General features: G+C 43.9%; 1 protein-coding gene across 4 annotated transcripts in view; it reads right to left on the bottom strand.

Annotated features, from left to right (window-relative positions):
- The window catches only part of hmcn2 (hemicentin 2), a 41,846-nt gene extending 15,932 nt beyond the window's left edge, over positions 1-25,914 (bottom strand). For 2 of the 4 annotated variants that reach the window (XM_017417334.3, XM_037978303.1), the window contains exons 1-34: positions 25,609-25,914; positions 23,830-23,900; positions 23,265-23,423; positions 22,724-22,846; positions 18,284-18,455; positions 18,072-18,178; positions 17,868-17,988; positions 17,512-17,775; positions 17,251-17,395; positions 16,686-16,807; positions 16,156-16,428; positions 15,617-15,758; positions 15,168-15,295; positions 14,497-14,610; positions 14,260-14,418; positions 13,971-14,165; positions 12,898-12,993; positions 12,673-12,800; positions 12,448-12,592; positions 11,288-11,400; positions 9,419-9,578; positions 9,129-9,288; positions 6,782-6,909; positions 6,350-6,601; positions 5,501-5,584; positions 3,708-3,899; positions 3,476-3,606; positions 3,213-3,357; positions 2,870-2,996; positions 2,606-2,763; positions 1,315-1,593; positions 1,082-1,224; positions 358-493; positions 3-215 (exon numbers count right to left, since the gene is read on the bottom strand). In XM_017417334.3, coding sequence (XP_017272823.1) covers positions 3-215; positions 358-493; positions 1,082-1,224; positions 1,315-1,593; positions 2,606-2,763; positions 2,870-2,996; positions 3,213-3,357; positions 3,476-3,606; positions 3,708-3,899; positions 5,501-5,584; positions 6,350-6,601; positions 6,782-6,909; positions 9,129-9,288; positions 9,419-9,578; positions 11,288-11,400; positions 12,448-12,592; positions 12,673-12,800; positions 12,898-12,993; positions 13,971-14,165; positions 14,260-14,418; positions 14,497-14,610; positions 15,168-15,295; positions 15,617-15,758; positions 16,156-16,428; positions 16,686-16,807; positions 17,251-17,395; positions 17,512-17,775; positions 17,868-17,988; positions 18,072-18,178; positions 18,284-18,455; positions 22,724-22,846; positions 23,265-23,423; positions 23,830-23,900; positions 25,609-25,879 — 5,356 coding nt within the window. In that variant the 5' untranslated portion in view covers positions 25,880-25,914. Of the gene's footprint in view, positions 1-2; positions 216-357; positions 494-1,081; positions 1,225-1,314; positions 1,594-2,605; positions 2,764-2,869; positions 2,997-3,212; positions 3,358-3,475; positions 3,607-3,707; positions 3,900-5,500; positions 5,585-6,349; positions 6,602-6,781; positions 6,910-9,128; positions 9,289-9,418; positions 9,579-11,287; positions 11,401-12,447; positions 12,593-12,672; positions 12,801-12,897; positions 12,994-13,970; positions 14,166-14,259; positions 14,611-15,167; positions 15,296-15,616; positions 15,759-16,155; positions 16,429-16,685; positions 16,808-17,250; positions 17,396-17,511; positions 17,776-17,867; positions 17,989-18,071; positions 18,179-18,283; positions 18,456-22,723; positions 22,847-23,264; positions 23,424-23,829; positions 23,901-25,608 lie in introns of all 4 variants that reach the window. The other 2 variants (XM_037978299.1, XM_037978301.1) reach the window with 1 other exon arrangement.
- Positions 25,915-26,167: the final 253 nt, after the last annotated feature.

The following is a 26,167-nucleotide window of genomic DNA, read 5'->3' as shown; positions in this document are numbered from 1 at the left end:
ACCTGGAAGAAGAGCCACTCCATCAGCAGAGGTGAGCTTTTGTCCATCCTTGTACCAGCTGAGTTCTGGTGGAGGGATGGCGTTGCTCTCACAGGACAGGCTGACTGAATGACTGAGGACCACCTCCCGCTTTTCCACCATATCTTCACTGTCCCCCTCATGGCCCTGACCCCAGGCTGCTTCCCTGTTTGTCACGCGATGGAAGACTGGTGGAACTAGAAACAAAACACACAAGTTTTATTGCTTTCTGTGAATTCAGAAGGAGTTTTAACTTTAAAACTCAAATGTCTTATATGTAACAAAAAGGTCTGACTCAAACCTAAACCATCTGTGATGATCCGAAGTAACCAAACACACCTTGGACTGTGACGTGAAAATCTCTCTTGTCCTCTCCTGCAGAGTTGGTGACCACACAAGTGTACTGTCCCTCGTGGGACAACAAGGCATTCTCTATGTGGAGGGAGTGGCCATTCTCCCGGACCTCAGTAAGCATCTAAACACAGAGAAAAATCGAAGATTTTAAACTTTTTTGGGATGTTTTTGTTTATTTTTTAGACTTCTTAGCTCAAGTTATTAAATATTAAAGTAAAAAATTTGTGAATACTGTGATATTTTTCTGCCTTTTGCAAACTTTTACATTGGTTTCAGTGTTTTTTTTTTTTAATCATATAACTCAATCACATTCTTCAATGTTAAAAAAAAATCCATGAACCATCAGATACAGATGTGCCTCATTTGTGGTTTGAAATGTAATGTAGCATCCTTACAAATCGAACATCAACATTTTCAAATTACAAGTTGAGTAGAAATTAAACTATATATTATTGTCACAGATGAGGCCTGTGATGTTTAATTACTGGGCTTCTCTTGGATATGTCTTTGCTGTAATTAACGTGCTTACTCATCGCACAAAATCTGAAGTGTGGGGGTGGTTTGTGCCGAGGGATCTATATTTTGTCATGGCTGTTGTAAGTCATGCTGGTTGCCGGTAGAGGGTGACAGAGGTAAGATTTTGGTCCATGAAAATCCCAGCTGAATGTTTGAGATTTCGATGCACAGCGTGGAAATGCAACACACCGACCTGTCCGTCTTTGAACCAGTGAACTTTGGGCTCAGGGAAACCTTTGGCCAAACAAGACAGAGTTAAACTCCCATTGATCTTCACTTTCTCCTCATGACCAGCAAATGTGAAGGATGAAGATTCTCCTTCTATCTGTGGGGGAACTGGCGAGAAAAAGGGAAAAGGAGGTGAAACAGTAACAAAATCTGTTCTCCAGCATGTTCTCCTGAGAGCTGTGTAGGATATGTTTTTACCCAGAACACTGAGAGAGTAGTGCTTGATGGCTGTGCCGGCTGGATTTGTTGCTCTGCATGTGTAAAGGCCACTGCTGTCTCCCTGCGCTGAGCCCAGCCGCAGGGCCTGCCCTCCGTTGGTGTATGTCACCTGAGGAGTGGACACGAGGGGCTGGTTGTCCTTTAGCCATGTGATACTGGGTGTAGGTGAGCCCTCGGCATTACAGGGGAGGACTGAGGGGAAACCCAGCACCACTGACACCTCTGAGGTCTCATTCACCCCTTTGATAACGGGGGGAGCTGGAAAAGAGACAACATAATAATGTGTAGCAGCCAGTAATTTTAGTGCCCTGAGGTACAGAGTGAATGAATCCACAGTGGATTGACCTTTTTGTGCAGGAGAGCCTCTAAAACAGAAATGCATCATGCACTACAGCAGTGAGCAATCACAGCACTCCTAGTGTGACAGAAAAAGATTTCAGCTTTTAAATATGTCCTCAAAGACCTGATGGTGTCTAGATATGAGTAACACACCTGCAATAAATACTACACTCAGTCATTTCCTTCATCAGCACAATACTGGTGCCAGTTACCAGCAGTAGTTGACACAAAATTGTTACCTTAAAGGTAAAGTTCAGCTCTTTTGAAGTAGGGTTCTGTGAAAGTGTTATGAACAATCAATATCTTACCTGTTGTAGATAGCGATTTGAATAACCGCTGCTCCCAAGCTGTTTGCTGAAAAATAGTTTAATTCTGACTGGAGTTTCAGGCTAAGTATGACAAAGGTGTATTGCTGCTATCTTAAAACAGCTCAATTCTCAAAAAGAAATTATTTTACACTTCTTCATAAGCCTTTATTTTGCTGTCAATTTTTGTATTACAGAATTATTCTAGCAGAAATATAATTTTCCTCCAGGAAGTGCACCAGAAGTGCTACAGCCGTCACTATTTGTCCTTACAAATACAAACAGAATTAAATGTAAATAACCGTGTAAAGCAAAAAGGCTTATAAATTACATGAACTAGCTTGTTAGCTTGTCACTTTGGTCAAAATTAAACACTGCTTTTCTCTAACAGAAGTTCTTCAAAGAGGCGCCTGAAACAAGTAAGATATTTATTGCTCATAATGTTTTTACTGAACCTCATTTAAAAAAAAACTGAACTATCCACTTTATTCCCTTCCCTATTTCCACTCTTTTGTTTTGCTTAACATAAATTAAGTTTCTCAGCCAAATTAGTCATTACAGTTGAAAGTGTTTGTTGTGTGTGTGTGTGTGTGTGTGTGTGTGTGTCATAAACAAACAGTCGGCACCTTGAACTGTAAGCCTGAACTGGCGCATCTGCGTTCCAGCACTGTTCCTGGCCAGACACTGGTAGAGCCCCTGGTCCCTCAGTCTTACTGACTTCACCTTCAACACCTGGCCGTCTTCCACAAACTCCACATGTGGATCTCCCTCACGGGACAGAACCCTGGAGAGAGAAGAGAGGAAGGAATGGATAATTACATCATTTTGCGTGTGTGTGTGTGTGTATGTGGTGGTGAATGTCACGTCAATAAACTGTCAGTGAACCGTACTCTCCATCGCGACTCCATTCTACTCTGGGAGCTGGTCGTCCACTGACTCGGCACTGAAACTCCACCTCCTGGCCCTGCACCACAGTTAGCTCCTGCAGCCGGGATGTTCCTGAGATCACTGGTGGAGCTGCAAAAAGCAGCAAAAGTTTAGTTTAAGCAATTGTCATTGTACTTCAAATATAGGCCAGCTAAATTCTACAGAACTATTTTATATTGCAATTTAGAGTTCAATACCAAAATAATTCCAAGATAAAATATGGTGTAATATAGGGAGGTATTTCTTGCATCTGTCTCTTATCTTTCTTGTTTAAATAGCAGCTTGACAGCAGGTTTATAAGCTCACCTTGCACCACTATGTTGTATTCCCTTCTTGTCTTTCCGGCGGAGTTTTGAGCTGTACATGCAAACTGTCCGGCGTGTTCAGGCTGAACTCTGTAGATCCGGAGCAGCCTGTTGGCATTCTGCAGATACACCCCAGGACTGTCCACCTGGATAGAGTGATTAACTCCGTGAAGCCTAGGTTTTTACTAACAAGGAATTAATAGCCACTTGGTGGCATTGCACAGCTAGAGATCAAAATGAACTGCATGCAGGTGACTCACTCACCAGATGACCATCTTTAGTCCAGGTTATTGATGGAGAAGGGATGCCAAAAGCATCACAGCCCAGAGTGAGAGGCTGCTTCAGGGTGACGGTGAGGTTTAGTGGCTGGCCATCATCTGGGATCTCTGGGGGAACTAAAATAGGACAAAAAGACCGGAATATGTGTCATTACTATGAAGAATGTGTGTTGTTATCAGAACAGAAAGTAGCCATGGCGCTATAAATAACTCCTCACCATTTACTTTTAGCCTAGTCTTTCTCTCTACAGAGCCTGCCTCGTTGGTTGCCACACATTTGAAGTCTCCACTGTGGCTGGCAGATGCTGCGCTAATTACAAGAGCTCCATCTCTCGCCACAGAGAGCTCTGATTGTTCGGGGTGTACCTCCAAGCCATTCTTGAACCAGAGTACCTTGGGAGGAGGCGAACCTGCAGATAATGTAGGGGAAAGAAAATGATTTTGAGCGAGGACAAAATAAACTTTATCGGCCATGTCTGACAAAAAAAAAAAAAAAAAAAAGAAAAAAAGTGACTTCCATCTCTCTGATTCTTTACAGAAAAAACTTTTTTGGGCAAGCAGCCCAGACTCAGAAAATGCCAGCGCTCGATTTATCTGCTGGACAGCAGGCAAGACTGCCAAAACTGTTAGAGTCCTTGTAGCCTGCAGGCATAAAAGTCCAAGGTCAGAGTCGCATAAAAAAGAAAACAGCGTTCTGGAGCAGCAAAGTAAAATGAAATATTTAAGACAGGACTCAAGATTTATTACCAAACACTGAAACAAGAGTCTAAAGCGATAAGAATATGAGAGGTTGAATAATAGGCAGTTCAAAAGAAAAGGTGCCTTAATTCGAGAGCCTGAAACAGATGTGTTTTGTGGATTACTGGGTATTAAAGAGGTGGAAATAGTCCACAGGGGGGAAGGTAAAACGGGGAAAATGTGGAGGTTTCTGTATGCAACTCGTCAGAGTGAATCGCCACGATGGAGCTGCCTGCTGGAGGGAAATGTGAGGTGGTCTCCAATCCATAATACGCGAACCACAGGACAAGTGATGTTATCATGTGTTGCTTCTATGAACACATGTTTACAGTTTAGGAGAGCTGAAGCAAATTCATTATGTCATTGCTGAGAGGAAATGCAAGCAGATGTTCTGTTTTAGACGCTAACAAATTTCGTAGACAGGTTTGTTTTTTTTTTTCTCATTGAGCCCTTTGTAAGGGATTATCTTTTCCATGTGTTTCTCAAATAATTACCTACATCAAGGCAGTATGCTTGTTGGTGAAATAATAATATGCTTCTGGCAGACATGCATTAACTCGCTCATATAAAAAAAGCTCTTGAGAGAACAGTGTGGAGTTCCTTGTTTCATGCTGCTGACTGCCTCTCTTGGGTGTCAAGAGCATCAGGGATTCCTGCATGAGCTTTCTAAAGCATGCTGCTGTCTGCCCGCCTGCATGTAAGGAGGACTAGTGTGGCTTCATCCACCTCTTCCTCTGCTTCATGGTGCAACTCAGACATCTCTGTCCTTTATCTGCCAGCAGCAGCCTGTAATTAGGATTCTTCTCCCGGCAGGCCGCGGTGCGGAGGAAAGCAGATGTGGCTCACTGAGGCAGCAGGCAGGCCGATGTTCCAGCTGTTGCTCCACATTAGACACAGTCCTCACCTTCTCTCATTGAGCTGGTTACCATGGCACAGCTTCACACAGACATTAAATGTTTGCTGTCAGGGAGTAAGTATCCTTCAGCATATCCGCAGACATGCACCCGCACCTGTGCGCTTTGATAAAACAGGAAGCACTTGGAATGCTACCATGTTGGCACAGAATTATCTTTTTTTTAATATATTGGCAGCTGCTTGTCTCTGGCAAGAAACGTCACTTTTAAATTGGAATTATTTATTAGTTGTTGTTTTTTTTATGTCACGGAAGCAATAACAAAAGCAGAGACGTGAACCGTAAACCCTAAAATTCCCGTGCTGTAAATTTCACCTTTTCAATTTGTCCACGCCGACCCATTTATGACTCATTTCATACCTTCGGCTCGACAAGGGATGATGACCTTGCTGTTCACTACTTTCTCCATGATGGCATCTCCAGGTTCGGCAAACGACGGGGCCTCTGTGAGGACAGATAAACCATGGTAAGTGTCAGCTCAAATCTTCAAGGGGAATGACAGGAAACCATGAATTTGATTTAAAACCCCTATGCTAGCTCTGCCACCGCTTATGCACACGCTTGCGACGGGTTGCATTTAAGTTTGGGTACTGAAATGTACCCAAACTTGGAGAGGAACAGGAAGCATGTAAATTCGAAGGGTGGTTTGGCAGGGTGGAACAAATCTATTTATGCATAATGTAATTAGTAGAAGATCATAAACGGGTCGCAGAGACGCCCCATGTCTGATGGAAACAAAACTTGATTCAGAAAAATCTCGACCTTAATCCAAGCTGATTGAAACTGGAAGGACAGGAGAAGAAAAGTTCTACCCATCTTCATTCATAAGAGCTTGTCAGCAGGTTGAAAAGCTTTGAAAATGTTTTCCCCACACAGGCTCAGAGTGTAACACCTCTTTCTACAGAAGCAGACTGAAAATGGCTTATTTTTCCTTCTTTAAAAAAAAAAAAATCATGCCACTCAGTTTTCATGACAGACAGCTTTTCACTCTGCTTCCAAGTGTGCCTTTAAGGGACAACACTTAGAATAAACAGTTGTTTAATCCACCCCCCTCTCCCCCCCAGCATATGGAGCTAATGTTACCAGAGTGAATGTGTTTCAAGCAGAGCCTAAAACTAAGACAAACTAGGGATTCTTATGAAGTAAGATTCAGGGTTCATTTTTGAAATGATAAACAAAGCCTGAAGATTTGAAACTACTGATATTCACCCAGAATTTCCAGTTTTATTTCCAGCTTCTCCAGTCCTGCACTGTTCCTGGCCACGCACTGGTAGGTGCCCTGGTCTGTGAGGCTGACCCGCTGGATCTTTAGGGGCGTCGAGTTCTTTTTGCCAACAGGCTGTCCGTTGTGAAACCAGCTGATCTCGGGCTTCGGCTCTCCCTGGACCACACAAGGCAGAGCCACCGTTTGTCCAAGCAGGGCTTTCAGGATGGAGGGCGCTGGTTGAATCCTGGGCTTAACTAAGAATGGAAACATACAGTTCAAGGGAAAATAATTCAGTTATGTGCCTCCCTCTTCACTGATTTATTTACATTAGGTCATATCATCTTATAGAATATGTCAGCAAAACAGCATCTTGGAAAAAAAATGCCTTTCGATAGATAGAAGTTCAACTTTGAAATAAAGCCCTATTGAGTTACCTTGGACGTGTAAATTGTAGCTCAGAGACACATTGCCTGCTGGGTTTTCTGCAATGCAGGTGTACAGTTTGCTATCAATCAGGCGCACATCGCTGATTCTAAGAGAGCCTGAAGGCAAAACAGTGAACCTGGGAAGAGGTTGATGGAAAAAGCAGAAAAAAAAGAGAAAATACTTTATGAGCCACAGTAGATCTAGAACCAGTGTCTCTGAGAGAGCAGGTTCTACCCTTTTTTAAAACTGTTTTGATTCTCTCTTTAATGTGACATTTACATTTTGGAGAAAGAACTTGTTTATAAATGAGCACAAAATTAGTCAAATATTTGTCAAGAATATCAGACAGCCAGTAACAGTGAATGGGAATGCTCCTTTAGATTTTAATTTCAACCTTGATAGTAGTAGGTTTCAAAATGTAAAATATAATTTTTTTTTTAAAACTATGTTTCTTACTTTAAAGGTTTTTGGCTGAGTTTAATATAAAGTAGGAATGAGAGAATGTGCCGTGAATGCACGAGCAGTCGGTTGTCACCTTGTTCGGAGGCATTGTTTTGCTGCACAGAAGAAGAATGGATCTGTGAAGGCTGATGGTTATGAGAAACTAAAGTCTGGATCTCAATCAGGTCCTAGTGTTCTCCCCAGAGAGCTATTACCTTTGACATGATAATAGTCAATGTGGGAAAGATCGCAGGCTCAAAAAGATCAATGCACCTCCTCCTGTTGGGAGGAATAATAAGTGCGGCAGACTGCTGTTTATCACACGGAGGTCAGAAAATACAGATGATTTGAAAATTAAAAGGTTGGCTTAATAATGAGCCAGCAATGCAAAGTCGTGCAGTTCTCCATAATTGATGATTTGTCTCCCTGAAAATAAATAAAATCTGGAAAGCGAAGTTTATGCCGAGTCACTCATTGTCCCATAAAACTCTGTCTTCAAAAACAACAGCAGCAATTAAATGTATGGTAAAGACACTGAATATGGGTCAGTGATGTTAAACGACTTAGTGGTAATATGAAATGCACCAGAAGCTGTGCAGCTGCATAATATACCGAAAAGTAAACACACCTCTGTAATTTATCTTAGATAAGTCTGTCTGCTAAGCAACTCAATTATAACAATAACATGTTCATGTAAGTGGAAGCCAGCTGGCAGCACAAAGAGCTCTCTATTTCTACTGCTTGTATTGTGTAATATTTCTCCCCCACCTCCTGAAACAAACGTAGGAGAGGCGGCAGCCTTCAGGCTCAGAACCAAATGACTTCCTGTGCACCAGTCAGCCGGAGCTCAGGCTGCGGCGCTGCTGCTCGGCAGAGCTCAGACACACAGGGCTCGAAGCCCCCCCACGTCAGCTAATCCATCACTCCCCACACTGGTGTCAGGTCATCTGTGTACACAGTCTGGCGCAAAGACTAACTGGGACAAATTGGCCTCATCAGTGTTAGGTAGAAAATGAACACATCTTCTGAGACAGTGTTGAACATTTTCGTGTCTTCACCGACCCCCATCTGCGTTTTTTTTTTTTTCCAAGTACATGGCTGAGTACACAGTTATGGAAGAAGTCTCTCGCCCCCTCCTTCAACTTATTTCAACAACCATTTGCCCCTTTTTCATTTCCCCTGACCCACGAAGTGTAGCTGAGAGGACGAATCTTTAGCCTTTCTGCTTGTTTCCGCAGGTCCCGCATATTCGAAGCATGGGATGTGGGGGTAGTTCGCAGAGATGTGTTATTCTCATCAGACATGACTAGTAAAGAGTCAGCATGTTGTTTTACTGCTCAAACACTCCAGGGAATTCGAACATGAGGCAGACAGGGCTTGGTTTTCTTTTTTTTTTTACTATCAGTTCATATTCCTCCCCTCTTCCCAGCATCCCTTCGCCCCCACTATTTTCTTCTTTCAGACCCCACAAAAGCCATACAGTAACTGAGTCACCATCGCCTTCAACTCCCCTGTCATTCCTCTCTCTCCCTCCACCACCCTGCTTGGTGTCTGGCCACGAGAGTTTGTCTGTCATCCATCCAATGTGTGCCTCAAATCAGCCAGCCTGTCTGCACCTAGGGTGACCACACATGAAAGTAAGGATTCGGGCTGTGTGGAACCAGATGTTTCTCCTCAGTTTAGACTACGGGGTGAAGCCTACGCACAGCTTTCCAGCAGACGGCTGCTGCCTCTGTCTGGCTGCTCTTCAAGGGGCATAAAAATGAAATCCAAACATCAACATTTTGGAAAGTGACATCGAGGAATGTCAGCCAACCTCAGCCGGAGGCACGTGTAAACGCTGGGTTAGACCGTATGGTAAAGGTGAGAACTTTTACCGTTCTCCACTTGATGTTTAACTTGACTTCCCCTTACCCAGCTGTGACGGGAGGAATGGGATGTCCATTTCGGCTCCATGTGACCAGCGGAGAAGGAAGTCCCTGGACCTCACAGGGGAGAACAACTTCTGTCCCCACCTCTGCAGCCATCTCTACAATGTTGTCATGACCGCTCACGCCCATTATCTTTGGAATGGCTTGAAATAAAAAAAAAAATAGAAAGAACATTACTGGAAAACCATGCTGGCCAGTTGTGTCTGTATACAGAAAACTGATTGACACCGAAATGTTGTATTCAGGAGCTTGTTGTCAATTTCTCTCCCTTACTGTTGACACTAAGCTGGATCTCTCGACTAGCGTAGCCCACGGGACTGGTGGCAGTGCAGATGTAGATCCCTGCGTCGTCAGCGGTGGGATGGGAGATGTGGAGGTATTCGCCGGAGTCGGGCTGAAAGGAGGAGCGCTCCCTGGGCAGAGGCTGCCTGCCCTGGAAGAACGGCAGCCAAAACAGTGTGCAGAATATACTGTAAAAGCTTCAGATGCACAACAGTGCCGAGACGCTAAGCTTAGTTTAAGGTTTACAGCTCAGCCTTTGATGTTGAACGTAATTACAGACCGCCCGTTGAATTGCTCTCTATCTGCAATATCCAGGAAACACAGAAGAATGTAGCCTGCTGCGAAAGCGCTTGCTTTGAACATAAAATTACTTTTGCAGATTCACTTTTATCTGACAAGGAAATAAATTTACTTTACATAGGAGTACCCACTACAAACATTGGGAGTGGGGGAAGAAGCAAGAAAGGCCGAGCTGTCTCTCTTCACTAATAAAGGAAACAGGAGCTTATTCACCTTATCTCAGTAATCAACTCTATGTTAACAATGTAAGGTGTTTCATTTTTTGACATGTTTCATTTCTTAAAACAAACAAAACAAAACAAAAAAAAAATCAAGTCACAGCTTTTAATGACTCTGGTTTCTGACCACTGTGGATAACATCTGCTTGGATAATATCCTTTTTATTTAATAATCACATTGTTGACAGAGTCAAAGGAAGCATGCAGAAGAATTGAAGTGTAATGCTTCAAGTAACAACATATGAAATAAAGTTCATGTTTTGCATCCAGGGATGACTGAGCACAACGGCCCTGGCTCTGTCTGGACACACATAACCTTTTGAGTCTTCCTCTCATGAAGCATTGTAGTAGAGGTTCTAAATAGGTCCCTGAGGTACAGTAAAACAGAGTGGTTTCACACAACCAAGTAGCAACAGGGTAAAAAAAGTTGCCATGGTTACATTCTCCCTGTTCAGGATAATTAACAACGGACTGCGGCACAAATTTGTTTGTTGGTGGTTTCCACTGAGTTCTTAAAATTAAAAGAAATGGCTGGATGGGGGAAAAATAATGGATACACCAAAAAGAAAGAAAGCACTTATGTAAATGCAACCACATTATGTTGCCTGTTTGTGTGGGAAAAAAAAATAGCATTCCGAGAAACATGTCATACCTCTAACGTCCTGACAAATACCTTTTACAGTAATGGTTATTTTTGAGAGACGTTATTTCCAGTTAATTAATGACAAAATACCAAATTATTACATCAATTACAAACATACTTGTGATTATTGCTAATATAATCCCAGAGTTGCTGGAAATAGGTTGGTGAAGAGTAGACTTGTTGAAAACTGCATTTAATACTCTGAACAAACTGGAGGATATCACACTTCACAAATGACTTTTGTTTACTTGGCTCCATTTGCATGGAACACGTTGCAACAAAAACTGGAAACTAGCTGAACTTATCTCACTGAGCACTTTTAAGACCAGGTTGACAGCACTTGAGAAGGAAGGATTCTTTGAATTGTAGCTGTTTTCAATAATTCTTTGTATGGCATTTTAATCGTGTAATTGTTATTGTTCTGTAACCTTGCTGCCTCTTGGCCGGGACTGCCTTAGAAAATAGGTTTTTAATCTCAGGGGGACTTTCCTGGTGAAATAAAGGTTAAATAAATAAAAAATAAATAAATACACACTTGACCATTTGCTATTTACTTTGTTTCCAATGAATCATTTCAACAAAAAGTGTGACCATTTATAGATGATACAATATGATTTCATAGATATGCATGTGTTTATGGGATGTGGCCACAGGAGCCATTCAGAAAAGTAGATTTGGGCTGTGAGTGTGACTTCTTACCTTGGACCAGACAACATCTGGCTTGGGAACTCCACTGGCCTCACATGACAGTCGTATGGCTGTGCCCTCATTGGCTATGTACTGGTACGGACCAGGACTGATCTCTGGGGGGACTGCGGAGGAAGCAGGTTGTAAAGCACAGCTGTCTGACTGACCAAGAAGAAACTGTCAACAGCAACAGCACTGACTAAAACCTGCCAGCAATGTCAGCGTTTCAGGCGTCGTCATCACAAACTGATGATGAGCTGCATTCTGACCTGTCTGTCAATATCTGCCGACCAAACAAAACCACCTCATTCATCAAAGCGTGCAGGAAGCCGAACCCCCCCCCACCTCACTATGATGATAACAGATGTTTGAATCATTCAGATATGTTGGTTTTTCATGCTGATTCTGTACATTTTCTTAGCTCCTTTGTGGAAAATCCTTTTTTTTTGTGGATAAATCTGTCTGTGTTTAGTCCTGTGTTCAGCAGCTTTTGAACATTTTTTTTTTTTTTTCACATTTTGAAAAATGTTTTTTTTGCTCAGGATTGGATTGAATATTTTGCTATCACGCATAAAACGTACGAAGCTGAAACAATGAAATGTTAGCCTATTAACTTAGATAGTCACACTTAAATACCAGCTTTTTGAATAATCCTAAAACTGGATTCTTTCAGAATTAAGCAATTGTGTTGTGACTAAATATAGCTGAATTTGGTCAACATAAAGACATATATGTTAACGTGAAACAGCACAAATGCTTGATTCTAAAATAAACCAATATAACTGGGAGGAATACTGTTAAATTGAAATTACATATTTTTGTATTTTTATTCAACAAGTTACTTTTTAAATGTTACATTTTAATAGAACCAACAAAAATAAAGCATTTAACCAACTAATGTTTGTGTAAACACGCAAACATGTTGTTGTTTTTTGGATCACATGATTTTTTTTTTTTTTTATGCAGACTGGCTTCTAAAATGTGTTAAAAGATCTCCTTTGCTAACCTCAATCACTGACCACATCTTTGTGGTTCCCCACATAAATCATGTCTCATTTTACACTTTAAGCTAATTAACTGGCTGCTGAGTGGGGTTTTAAAGTAATTCTAACTGTGATTCTTGGCAACAGGGCAAATGAGCTTTAAACTGTTTACTATCATTTGTCTCCTACCGTGCACCTCCACGTTAATTGTGATGTTTGTGGAGCCTGCTACATTCACTGCAGTGCAGACATAAATCCCAGTGTCTTCTGCGATGGTTCTTTCGATGTGCAAGCTGCCATCACTCCTTAGGAACATCCTGCCATTCAGCTTAACCTGCCCCAAGAAAACAAAACATTCTGAACAAAGAACACAGGTATGATTTATGGGATGAATATGTTTAAAACCGGGCTTACAGGGTTTCCATTTCTGGACCAGTGTCGTTCTGGAAGAGGTATGCCATCTAGCAGCATGCAGGGGATGCTAAAAGACTGCCCAACCACAGCGGTGATGATTGGAGCTGCTTGGGCCAAGAGAGGGGGTTCTGCAGGACCAATTTAAAGACAAAACACTGATGACAAGAAGAAAAATGTGGACATTTAAAAAAGGCCACAGCAGGGTTTTGGTGCTGATAAGCGTACCCAGTCCAGTGACACTAACTCTGGCCTCAGCTTTGGTGGTTCCAAACTGGTTTTTGGCCTCGCAGATGTATACCCCTTCATCATGCAGCCAGACACCTACAGTCAAACACACATCAACAGCACATGAGGGACACGAGAAACTCCACTCTCACACTAAGAAACCTCTCTTGCTGACTATTGAGCCTCAGCTAATAGCAGTTAAGCCCTTCCTTCGATAACTAGCGGTATTATTGGTTTGACGGCTCTGTAATCACGAGTTTAAAAATAGAAAAACACAGGATTAATGGGTTTGGCTCAGCTGCTAGCCAGCTGACACACATTTCCCCCTCTCTGTGAATTCCCTGGACATCATATGCACAAAGATTGACCTATAATTCAATTCTCTCGTGAAGCTAATCAGGCAGTGATTATGATAGGTAATGACATAAGCATTAGAGACATAAGAGTAAAGACAAGACGCATTAAAGTAAGAACCTGAGGAGTAATTGATAATGGTTGGTGCATTTGTGTTACACAACACGAACAAAGACATTATGTAAAACAATAGCAGGTACAAACTAAAGCCATGTGCAACAGATTGAACCAGTTAGATCAGACGGCAGCCACAAAGGGAAACAGTGACAGAAGTAACCCATGCAAAAATGTCCATTCCTTTGCTGTGTTATGTTACACGCTATAAACACTTACTCCCGGGAGCACAAAGGATCCCAGCGGCCAAGGTTAGAAAGATTTCAGGCTGAAAGGTTTGAACTGATGTCCACTTTAGTTTGATGGGAAGCCAAACAGAAGAAGACATCAAACCTTGCAGCATTTGAGAAATGTGTAGCTCACATGCTCAGATCCTAAAAAGTAATTTTACATATTGTAACTCTAGCACTTCCACTGACTTCCTGTTGCTCCCCCTTCCAAAGAAAACGTTAGCTGAATCTGATATGAAAGGCTGTCCCTCTTCTATAAATACTCACTTTGACAGTTCGAGGCATGCCAGTCAGTCTAAGTAATTCATGAAGCCGGGTAAGCCTGCTCTAAAGGCAGAGGATTTTTGCTATAACAGTGATTCACAGAAAACTCACTCTGAATTAAAAGCTGCTCGTTGTTCACATGCATTGTCTTGCTATGGCTGTCTGTCCTTGCAGGAATTTGTCTGCCGTCGTCTCTGCGCCACGTCACAGTCGGCTGCGGGGAACCTCGGGCGACGCAGCGGAGGGTGACATTCTCCCCCACGTTAACCGTCATGTCGGCAGGCTCCTCCAAAAACAATGGGGCCACTGTGTTTGAGTAAGTAGCACAAGATGGATTTTTCTTCGTGTGAATTTAAGAGGAAAATAAGCTTTTGTGCAAAACAACGAAGTGTTGTGTTACCTCCAACTTCCAGGCTGACGGTGCCAGTGAAGGCTCCAGCAGGACTGCTTGCCACACAGCTATACTGACCGGCGTCGACCTCCTGCACCCCTCGGATTTTCAGCGTCCCCCGGTGCACGTCCTGCTCTACGAAGGGGGCAGAGCCCACCTCAAGTTCACCTGGAAGCAGAAGCAAAGAAGGTTGGCTTCCAACGAGGACATCCCCACATTCAATTTCTGCGTTTAAACTTAAATTACCTTTGAACCAGTGGACAAGAGGTGGAGGAACACCTGAAGCCTGACACTCCAGAGTCACATCACCACCAACAGATACAAGTACAACCGGCTGCACTACAGTTATTCTGGGTCTCTCTGGAGAAAAAAAAAACAGTAGCAATTTTGATGTTATATAGCTAAATACTGTTTTTACGCACTTTTACGCGAGAAAACAACAGTAATATATTGCTTTAAAGCTACAAAAATGCCTTAAGTCTAAATGTAAACAAATTGAAAACACATTTTGCATGCCAGCAGTTGAGCTGAACTGACAGATTATCTGTCTTAGAAAAGCTTTGGCTGATTTGACAGATCAGTGTTGTTAAAATGACATTCAGAGTCAGATGGGAGCATAAAACCAACCTGCCCCAGGAAGAGGCTGCCACAGTCTATCAGTGTCAACGTTTTCGTCAAGCAAGGACTGACAGCTCTGACTGCAGCTTCACATCTACAACTGTCAGTCCTCACAAAACAAGGGGGGCAAACATCTAAACATGTAAGACAGAGCAGTAGTCTGGTTACACTCCACCTAAAGCTGCTCTCAGTCCTGATGTCGTTCTAAGACTGACGTAAAAACTGAGCAGTAAAGAGCCAATTACAGTAACAACTCATCTTCAGATTGGTAGCCTCCAGTAGATATCTGTAGACATTACCTGCATATGTTAGTGACACAGACTGAGAGGCGCTCCCAGCCTCATTGGTTGCCAGACAAGTGTAGTTCCCAGCATCCTCTGGCAGGGCCCCTCGAATGGTCAATACTCCATACTGGTTTTGGTCCATCCTGCATCATGTAATTCAATAATTTGTGTTTCTTAACACATTGAAATGTACAAAACTAGATTTCACATCTAGCTCTTTTCTATGTTGTCGGCTATTATGGGATTTTTTTGTTAGAGCCTTCTATAGACACATTAAAATATGTTTGGATGACATCTTAAATCAGTCGATTTTACTTTTCAAAGCCTAGCAAACAAAATGTGGCAATTGTGCATGCAGTAAAATAAATAAATAAATAAATAAATAAATAAATAAATAAAAGGACTGTAATGATTTTCTGAGTTGTCTTTGCCAGAGGTGCTGAGTGGGCTGAGAGTTCCCTAACCTCAGCTGGTTAGTTAGGAACATGTTTCCACGGCTCCAGATGAGCTGGGGAGGAGGGGAGCCGGACGCCGAGCAGACGAAGCGGATCTCATCCCCTCGGGAGAATGCCTGGGTCTGGGGGTGAACTACTACAGAAGGAGCCTCTGCGATTGGAGTCAAACACGAGTGAAACACAAAAGCAAAAAGCGTGACTCAGGGCCGCATGATGTCATTTATAACTTCCCTATGATGAGATGAACAACAGTGGGCCTGAAGCAATTAGCAAGTAGCTAATGTCTGACATCGTGACAGGCCTCGCATTTTTTTTTTTGGCTGTTTACAAAACTCACTGAGAGCGTGCCTACAATAACAGACACATTTTTCATCACTTGTCAGTTTTGGCTGATGAGATCTTTTTCTGTGGAGGAAGTAGCTCAGTGTGACTGCGAGGAGGTTAAGGCAGTAATGGAAACCAGATGACGGGGGGCCGAGAGGAGCCATGAGACGCTGGTGTGTTAAGTGTTTAAACAGATGATCGGCGGGCGTATCGTCCTACCGTACCTGGGACAAGGAGCCACACTGTAATTCTGCTGTCTCCGTGGGCGTTGGTGGCCGTGCAGTGATACGCTCCGGCGTCCTGGGTTCGAACCCCGCTGATCTGCAGGCTCGAGTCGGCCAGCAGCCTCACCCTCCCAGTGCGGGCCCGGATGGCGCGGCCCGCCCGATGCCAGGTCAAGTTGTGGCGCACGGAGCCCTGGACCTGGCAGGAGAGCACGGCCACTCCTCTGACAGAGGAAGTCACGTTCACTGCGGGCTTCAAGACCGGAGGAGGCTCTGTTTTTGTGGAAACAGAAACAAAACATCAAGCTGCTGTTATCAGCGATGAGCAAACAGAAGAAAAATAGTTTAACTTTCAAAGCCTAATGTTTGTGCTGGAATGCTTTACATCTGGTCAATGTTTTAGACATGAAGCAGAGATTTTTTTTTTTTTAAGTCTGGACTTCATTTCAAAGTTGTCCTTGAACAGGAATGCGTGCATGCTAAACTACAGAGATGGTGTGTGCTCACACTGATTCGAGCGCGTGACTTACCTTGAACAGTAAGCTGTGTGAAGGCCCGCCCTTGTCCTACGCTGCTCTGCGCTATGCACTCATATGCACCTTCGTCCTCACCTGAAGCAAGTGCAATCTCCCAGGATGCTACAGCAGAGCTCCTGATACAAAGACACATGTGGTCGGCTGGAGTGTGACAACAGTAACAAGATCCTATTTCCACATTACATCTAATCAGTGCTTGTGGTAAATGCGCATAGTTTTCATCAAAAGTCAGCCGCAATTCACGCGTGTAATTCAAAGCAGATCGCCAACAGCAGGAAAGAATCAACACTTTGTTCTTTCTCAAGATGACACAATCGAATATGTAATGTTCACAAAAGTGACTGTGTATACCCACTCCTTGACAAACGAGCCAATAAAATGTGCGAGTCAGGCACTGCAAATGCCTCACAGACGAGCTCACTGGCGAGAGTGGTGAGCAACTTAATTAGTGTCTTTAAAGCAGGCCATGGGTGCATGTAGGCGCAACGTCTGACGGAAGCCATAATGAAGGCAAGCCAAGTGATCCAGAGGGCAGAGTGCAAAGAGAGCACAGACTCACTGAAAGTGCTTCTCCTCTCCCAGTGAGATCCCACTTCTGGTGAATCTCAGCCTGTAGGGAATGTCGCTCTGCACGGAGCAGCCAATCACAGCCGGCTGCATGTAAAAGCCTTTCACCACATCAGGCATCCTCACAACTGGGGGATCTACGCAAGGAAGGAAACAAAGGTTAAAGTTGACAGAAAAGATTAATGAGGCGTAAGAAGCATTGCGGAGTGGCTTTGGTGTGATGTGTGTGCAGGGTGGGTGGTTGCTGCCTTACCTGGAATAATGTTGCTGTAGGAAACACTGGACAGCCTCTGGAAGTGGAAACCCATCTCGTCACTGCCCGACACCTTGATGAAGAAGCTCTGAGGAGGTGTGCGAAACTCCGGGAGAGTCCACAGCCCTTGCTGGCCAAGGTCAGAAGGCAGAGGTACAGAAATTGTACGTAAGGAGCGACCTGAACCTGACACGAGCTCCACGTGGCTCAGAAAACCTGGGGGCCTCAGGCCTGTACATTTTAGCATAACATGTGCTGGAAGTCCTGAGGAACAAGGAAAGATTGCCTTGAAGTCATCACCAGCACAAATTCTTTATTAAATCCGATTCAGGAATCTAACAGAAACCTGCCGGCACCTTTAATTGGTCTCTCTCTGGTGTGGTTGAACTCTGAGACAGGTACAGTAGAAAAGCCAGCCCGGAAGTCCAGACTGCTGACCCCCGTAACCCTCAGGGTGTGGCGTCCACTGCAGCTTACCTTTAAAAAGAAAGTAACCCAGTTCAATAATGTAACCGTCATGAAGAATAAATAAATACGTAAACGTTTTTAGTGATTAGTACCTTGAGTTTCCAGGCTCCTGGACTGGGAAACTTAAGGTTGACGACACGAGCAGAGTTGGGAATATTCAGCAGCTCTTTAAGGCCCTGCTCAACACCAACTACCCGACCTTTGGAACGACCGACAAACAAATCATTTAGTGTGTGTGATGTGCGTTATGCTGACGGTACTTTCAGCGTATAAGAAAAGGTAGAAAGAGCAAAACTGTGACAACCAAGGGGATCGCTCAGCTCGATTTGTGGCGCCGGACCACTGAGCGACACTGTGACCTCCCTCAGGCTGGGGTCAAAGGGCACTTCCCATTTATTTTCCTGGGCACTGTCGTGGTTGGAAGACAGCAGGTGGACTTTCATGGCCTGAACTGTCTCTTCCACCCACTTTAAAACCTGGCAGGAGAAGAAAAACAGCATTAAAAGAACCATAAAAGGGGGGAACTCATTAATAAGTGCACAAAGCAAACTGAGAGAATCTGTCTTCGAACTTTGAAAGATCCCTTCTTTCCCGAAAAAAAAAAAAAACACCCCTTCCCTTCTCTGCTTTTTGTCTTTAGACTTTTCTTTCGTTGCAAAAGTATTCCGCGGAGAGATTTTGTCTAAACAAAGGACAAGCAAAAGAGCTCAGCTGTCAAACTGATAACATACAGTTTTCTGCACTCTCAAGCATATATTCCCAGAAGAGTGTCTCTCACAGTGGAAGTTTGTCAGGCGGTAGTCCCGCTCCTGCAGCACAGCTTTCATGAATCACACAGCTTGCTCCTCAGAATAAAAGGCTTTCGCTGCGTGTGGGGGTGGGACAGTTGGCCATGTTTTAGAAATAAATTTAAGTATTAATATTTATGTGGACCAAAGACAATTTAGAAACAGAACTGGCAGGCGGTGTCTCACTTTTTTTTTCTGAGGAGCAGGTTAAATTTAGAAAGCTCGGTGAGGTCAGACGGTGACACACTGGGGCTCACTTATTAGTCACTCCGAGCAAAGATTAACCAACAAGCTGAAATAACCACAGACAGGCTGATTACACTTAATGGGAAAAACAGTCATTACTTAGAATATTAAGTCTCTCTGAGGATTTCGTGAGATATTTCTGACAATATAGACTTTCAGTTTTGACAGCTGCTTGACTCTGTGTTCAACCATTATACTGGTATTGATTCCAGTCTCCTTTCTGTTTCCTCAGAAATAAAACCAGAGGCATCAAAAGTCATTAACATTTCGGTGTCTCATTTTAGTTGACACAAGTGACCAAATGTCTTTCATCTTCCGAACATTTAACAGCGGTCTAGCCTTCGCTTTTGACTCTAATGAAGAGGCATAACGGTTGAGCTGGATCTGCAAGGAGACAAACTAAAAACGTTTCATCTGTGTGCCTTTAGGCCAACAGCTACACATTTTAGGAAGTTTACGAAAAACGAAACAAGAAAAAACCTTTAATTTAATTATCAGGCCTCCGCTTTTTTGTACATCAATTCCACCGAGTGCTGACAGCAGCTGTTCCCTTTAGCAGTTTTACAACTGGAAACAGCTGTAATGTCTGCCACATGTGCAGCCATCACCAGCAGAGCAGGAAACTGCTACAAAGAGTCCTACATCTGCCCCGGGATAATGTTTATTCTCTACACAAGAGAGGAACGGGGAACGGGCACTTCTCCTGCTCTCAGAACTAAGACAAAAGGAAGTTGAGACGCAGAGACGGGACGGCTCGCTGGCCCGGCCTCCGCGGGTCTGGAGGAGCATGCTGGGCTCCGAGCCGCTCCACGTTTCAAACACCAGGAAAGCAGAAGATCTGAAGTCCTGTGAAACCTCATCCTGCCTGTCTCAGATGAACAGACCTCCAACAGGAAGGACTCCCCTCTGATAGTCATAGCAGTGTGACAGATGGGTCAGGGACGGAGCACTAGCAGAGGATGGAGAACTGTTAAAGTCCGCTACCTTATCCAGAGACGACCTGAGGAAGGAAAATGACGGCAACAGGTTGTGGTTAAGCAGCCTAAAGCCAGACTTTCCAGTAGGCAGGGGTCAGTTTAGTCTTTTACCTCGGTTTAAACACGGCAACCACAGATATTTGCTGTAAAACATCCCTGCTACAAATCGAGTGGACCGCACCAGATGGAGCCCCTGATCCTTCACAGTGGGGGTTTCAACACAAAGCAGCTCTCGCTGTCAGAAATGGCCTGCACCGGAGGGAGGCAGTGCACCAAAAGGAGATGCATCTGTGTCGGAAACTCGTGCAGACCACTGCTGTTGGATCTTAACCTAAATTTTATTTTATGCTTGAGAACCACTACCACCCCCCCCCCCCCCTTTTTAACTCACTACTGAATACACATAATGAGGAAACCAGGAGGGCGCCGCTGTACATAAATATGCGCTACGCTGTAGAGAGAAAAACAGAAATCCGTTCAGCAAATCTTACGGCCTGCAAAGATCATTCGATTATATATTTGCTTATCTGACAGCAAAAAAACAGTATTATCTGCTTTGATTTTATATAATTAGCTTGAATTCATGTTTTTAAAAAGGGCCGTTGCTAATTATTCACTGAGGTTCTCAGATGGGCTCTTTTTGTTTTGTTTTTTTGGCTATTTTTCTTTGCTGCTGTTGCTTTACAGACCAAAGCATAAATAAACCCATAAAGTTGTATTTTTAAATTTTAAGTCAATGGTAACTGTGAGCTATAGTTGGTTCTCCATTGTGGACCTCTTTCAGAGTCTTCTTTCTGCCTGCAAGCAGACATGACAGTTTTCATTATGATGAAGCTTAAAAAAAAATCAAAGGCCTCCTTTATAATCAGCACTGTAGGCTCTTGATAAAGATGGGTGGACAGTGCATTAGCATGTTTTTTTTTCCCCATCAACACTCTGTTAACAGATCATAACCAGTCTAATGTAAAGAGTGCGTTGCGTAGAGATGACAACGAGCTGCTGTGTGAGAAGCTGCCACCAGGCAACAGTGGTGGAAGAAGGAAGAAGGAAAGCCATTACAGATCATATCCTGGGATTAGAGAATCAAATATGTGGTCTGCTTTCTCTCCAACCTACCGCTGGGAGAACATAAAAAAAGACTGTACATTTCATTTGGCTGCACGTTTTTATACTGCTATTAAAGGAGAATATCTTTTTGTCAGATTTGCACAAATTCAGAAGTTTTCAGGGTGCGAAGCGTTTGTGTCAGTTTCTAATAATTATGCCAGCCATAAAACGTCAGTAACTTAATACATGACATGTAAGTATGCATGTGTTTGTTGTACTCTGAGGGAATGCTTCACCCAATAGAAAGCCATTTAGGTTGTGGTGTGAGGGCAAGTCCCCTATATCTGCATTACAAAAGCAACATTCGGTCTCTCTTTGAACAGCTGGCAGGATTACAGGGTGATAATGAACTGAGCTGCCCCACACAAACGCGACGTACGCTTCTCTACATGCGAGCATGGCTTGACGGGAAACAGGCCCACATGCAAAACACAGAAAGCCATGTGAGTTAGGAGGTTCAGAGGGCCAACGGTGTGCAGAGCTGCCGGGTTCTGCTCAGCCATCTCCTGTGTCGACACGCAGGATATCAGAGGAAACTCTGGCTTCTTTTTTATCTGCCTGGGAAGTGAGCCCTGCTGTCTTTGGCCCGGGAGACGGGGGGTGGCTTCTGTTACACGGACCGTATCGAATGAACAGGAGGCTTAATATCAGCGCCGGAATCGTTTGATTACGCTGAATAAAATAGCTTTTATTGCATCTGCTGTCAAAAAAAGAAAAAAAAAAAGCAAGCTTTGGGCTTGTTCTGGTCCTCCTCTGTTTCAGTCTGTGGAAATATACACAATGGCACGGAAAAATGTGCACAACCCTGGTCAAAATTTCTGCTGCTATAAATAGCTGTGTGAATAAAAGATGCCAAAAAGGCACCAAGGCATAAAGTTGAAGCTGAGACTGTTATATATACAATATATATATATATGTATATATATATATACATATATATATATATAAGGTTAAGATTACTTAAATTTCTATCTTTTTTTTCACAATGATAAGATGTAGCTTTACATATTTTGTCCAAAATGGCCCACAAGTCCCAATTTAGAAAGTTTAACAGGCTTGTTTCCATGTTTACTAGATGAGTTTCTGAGGAGTCCTAAATGAAGGTCATGCACTTAGTGTACAGCTGCTCTAGGGTCTGCTAAATGCTCGTGATTTCTTTTACGTCAGAAAAAAGGGGCTCTCGTTTGTCTCTGTAGAGTTCCTTTGAGTAGTTCTTATAGAGCAGACCCCGCCTTTCCTGTTCCCTGTCCTTTCTTGTTTACGTAAGGCCTGGAAGAATCAGCAACCTGAAAGCGCCTTTCTTCTATCCTTCACCTGCTTTTGTGGGCATCAGCTCTTTTCATTTCCAAAGAGTAGGCAGCTGTTTGAAAGAGCTCCGAGCCGCCGAATGTCGAGATACAGGCTGGAGATTAAGTGAGACGACTAATAAAGCTTTAAATTAGCCTCACTCTGCGTTCAAATCCAGATATTCCATAAAAGCCACCGCCCTAACAAGCTCAGTCTTAAATGAATTGTATTTAAAATATTGAAAACTTCCATCTTCAGCTTCATCCACTGTTCTGTGTGGACTTCTCAAGGTTCGATTCTCACTGATTTCACTTGAAGCCCACCGTGTCGTGCTCTCACCTCGTTAACCTGCTGCTTGTCCAGGTGAAAGATCTGGCCGGAGGAGGTGGCAGCGATCTCCTCGTACGCCCTGTAACCAGGCTGCGAGCGGTCCCCGCAGTCCCCGGTCAACACAAACACAACCTTAAGACAAAGAGAACGGAGGGTCAAGAGAATTGGTCAAGGGAATGCATTTTACTGACTCGCAGTTGGCTCCAAAGTGACACTAATGCTCTTCGCCAGGCTTCATGTGGCAGTTTGGCTTGGGCTAACTTTTCCTTAGTCGTCTCAGCGTTGGGGAAATTCTCTGGAGTCCAGACCTTTAAAGCTTGTCACTGTGGTCCAAAAAGTCTGGAAGCATCTACTAAACTGATCAAGCTTCATGCTGGAGAGTTCAAACCTAACCAGAACTAATTACCGTAGATGTTTTGTTTTGCTTTTCCAACCACTGACGTGCTGTAAAATATGTGACTTACAGCCTAACACTGGCATTTAACTTTTAGAGAACTTGTGTACGAGTCTTAATAATGGGAACAACTTTGTAAGAGCTTCGGGTCTGCACCTGCGACTGACGGAGCTGCACCAGCCGCAGAACCTCTCGTTTCAGCCGGTAGTCCTTGGCCCTGGCATCAGTGAAGACATAGATGAAGGATCCAGGCAGAGAGACCTCCAAGGCTTTCTTTATAGCTCCTATGCTCATCTCAGGGCAGTCGCCCCCGCCCTGTACGACAGAAACGCACACGGTCATGCAGGTTTGTGTTAGACTTTGTGTTGAAATGTGTAACAGAGTCATTGTTAGAGGGACACATCGGCTCTTGCACATTAATATTTAAAATGTCGTTTGAAGAAACACTAATGAACTTCTGGGACAGAGAAGAATTAAAAAAAACTAATAAAACCATCAGTTTTAGAAATGAATTCATTACTAAACAAACTCGGCTTCTCCTCCATTTGCGCTGTCGTTCCACATCATTAGAAAATTTGAATCACCCAATTCTTCCCCGGGGACGGGGGGGCGGGGGGTGGCTTGTTATTAAGCCATCACAGTAGTTGTGGTGCAGCTATCTGAATTAGTGTTTCCAGGACGTTCAGATAATCTGTTTGTGTGTTGTTGTTTTTTTCCCCACCTGGACGAAGAGCTCTCGCAGATCCTGCTGGAACTTCCTTGGGTCGGTGGTGATGGATACAGGGCCGATATCTGTGAGGTGATAAAGTCTGCATCACAAATGTCTCATCAAAACAGCATTTTTTTCTCTCTTTTCTGTTGAAATAAATCAGCTGAAGGTAATAGTTTATTCCTAAAACATGGCTTTGTCTTTCAGCTGAAGCACTGCTTTAATTTGTCTTAAAAAGTCAACTAAACGCCTGCATCAGAACAAGAGAACGCAGTCTCCTCTCAGCAGGCCGCGTCCAATTTTGCCGCACATATTGCAGTGACAATAAAGATTTATTCTTTCTCTGCCCAGCGCGGCCTCTGGACAGGCGTCCACAAAATCTGATCCCCCGATAAGTAACAGCCCAATTCATCAGGACCTGAAAGATGTCCTGCTGCCTTTGTGCAAGATGTGGATCTAATTTGCACACAGCAGAAGAAAAGATAAATGTGCTGACAAAACCTCTGTGTTCGGGATTTGTTTTAAACAAATCACTGAAATGTGGCCAAAGCTCGGATGAAGACGGAATAATCACTTTCTGCTGTGGTGCTCAGTATTTTTTTTTTTTTTCATGTAATCTGGGTGCCTTCCTCAGGTCTGGAGGAGCAGCAGGCTGAAGTTTGATGGATAAGAGCCGCTCGGATCCTGACATGACTCTGATGGTTAATCAGTGGAGCTGGAGAAGTCAGCAGTGAATGTATTGTTCACTCAAAAAGGAACACTCTTGTCAACAAACACAAGCTTTTTTATTATAGTTATTACAGAAAAGACCCTCATCAGGTAGGGTGGAGACGTGCGACTTCAGTGCCTCTGCGATGGTGATTCCAGATGTCAAAAACCAATGCTGACATGACGAGACTAACGATAAAGAGCTTGCAGACATGTGTCAAGCTGATGACATTTCTTGCTTGTTCATGATTTAATTTAGTCGGCTTTCAAGTTCCTGCCTCCTCCTCCTCCTCTTCCTCCTGCTCCTCTTTGGTGCCTGTGAAGCCCTGACAGCACTGTCACGACCCTTTGTTTGCCAGCCGCCGCGCCTGCAGCTTCTTTGCAGTGCTGGAAAGTTTACAAGGTCCCAGAGGGCAGGGCACATTAAACACAGGCAACATGTGTGGTGTTAGCCCCCACCCACCCACCACCTACTCGCCCTCCAGGCTATCTAAAACCAGTGGGGGCTGTGAGGGTTTTTTCCGGAGGAGTGGTGCGGGGTAAGTTTGTAAGGAGAAGGGGAGGTGATTGGGGTAATTACACACGAGCAGTCAGCATATGCTTCTCATCAGTGCACAAAACAGTACTGGGGGGGGGCACTCTTATTTTCTGACTGAAGCTTTTCCAAGCCTGGACAGAAGCTTACCTGTAACTCACTCCACAAAGCTCCCAAAGTTAAAAGTCTTAACAAGAATTTCTTTTTGTTTTTGGAGGCTGGGGGTATATTGTGCTGGTCCACAAAGACAGGACCTCTGTGGAATGTTACAGTTCTCATAGGTGTTGCTTTTTCTGTGATTTTTCTCAAAGGGGGGGGGGGAGTAACTGATAGTGACAGAGCATGTCAAATTATGGGGGGGTGAACTACAAAGTTTAGTCATGTGAACACAAAAGAAAGAAAACTATGAGCAACAGTGTGATCCACAAGTCTATTTATACCCTAGTTAGAAACCTTACACATACTTTCATTCATAAAAAAGCCCACAGTTGTAAACTCTTTGCAGCTCTGTGGCACAAACTCGTGTTTCTTTTCGGGTTAGACAGTACCTGGGTCGTGGAAGGGAACCAGGACAAAGTTTTTAATGGCTCTGGTCCTCCTGCTGAGGGTCTTCTCCAGGATCCGGGAGGCTCCCTCGATCACCTGTTTCAGGTCGTCGTACATGGAGCCGGTCACGTCGAACACGAAAGCCAGCGTGGAGGCGCTGTCAGCGGACTCGCCCCCCTCCTCGAGCCGCGGGGGCAGCGAGGGCTCCGCCAGGAGCCCGTGCGCGCCGAGCAGGAGCGCCGGGACGAGGCACTTCAAGAAGGCACCGGCCATTTTCCCAGCCCCTGATGTCACTGCATCTGCGCGCCGGGGGGAAGTGAACCGCATCAAAAAAAGAATAAACTAGAAGAAAGTTTTAAAATTCAAAGGCACTTCAATGACTCTGTGGCGTCTTCAGGTGCATGTAAAAGTTGTGGGTTTTGTTTTTTTCTTCTTTTGGGAACAGCACGGCTGAAGCGCATCGAACCCGCGTTGGAACCGGAGCAGATCCGTGCGTAAAAGTTTGGAGCAGCGTGTGGAGTGGCTCCGCGCTGGAGGGCTGCTGCTGCTCTGACGCTTCCA

Source organism: Kryptolebias marmoratus, linkage group LG1, assembly GCF_001649575.2.
Source record: "Kryptolebias marmoratus isolate JLee-2015 linkage group LG1, ASM164957v2, whole genome shotgun sequence".
NCBI classification, from domain to species: domain Eukaryota; kingdom Metazoa; phylum Chordata; class Actinopteri; order Cyprinodontiformes; family Rivulidae; genus Kryptolebias; species Kryptolebias marmoratus.
The sequence above is the reverse complement of the archived record's forward strand: the minus strand, read 5'-3'. Positions and strand labels throughout refer to the sequence as shown.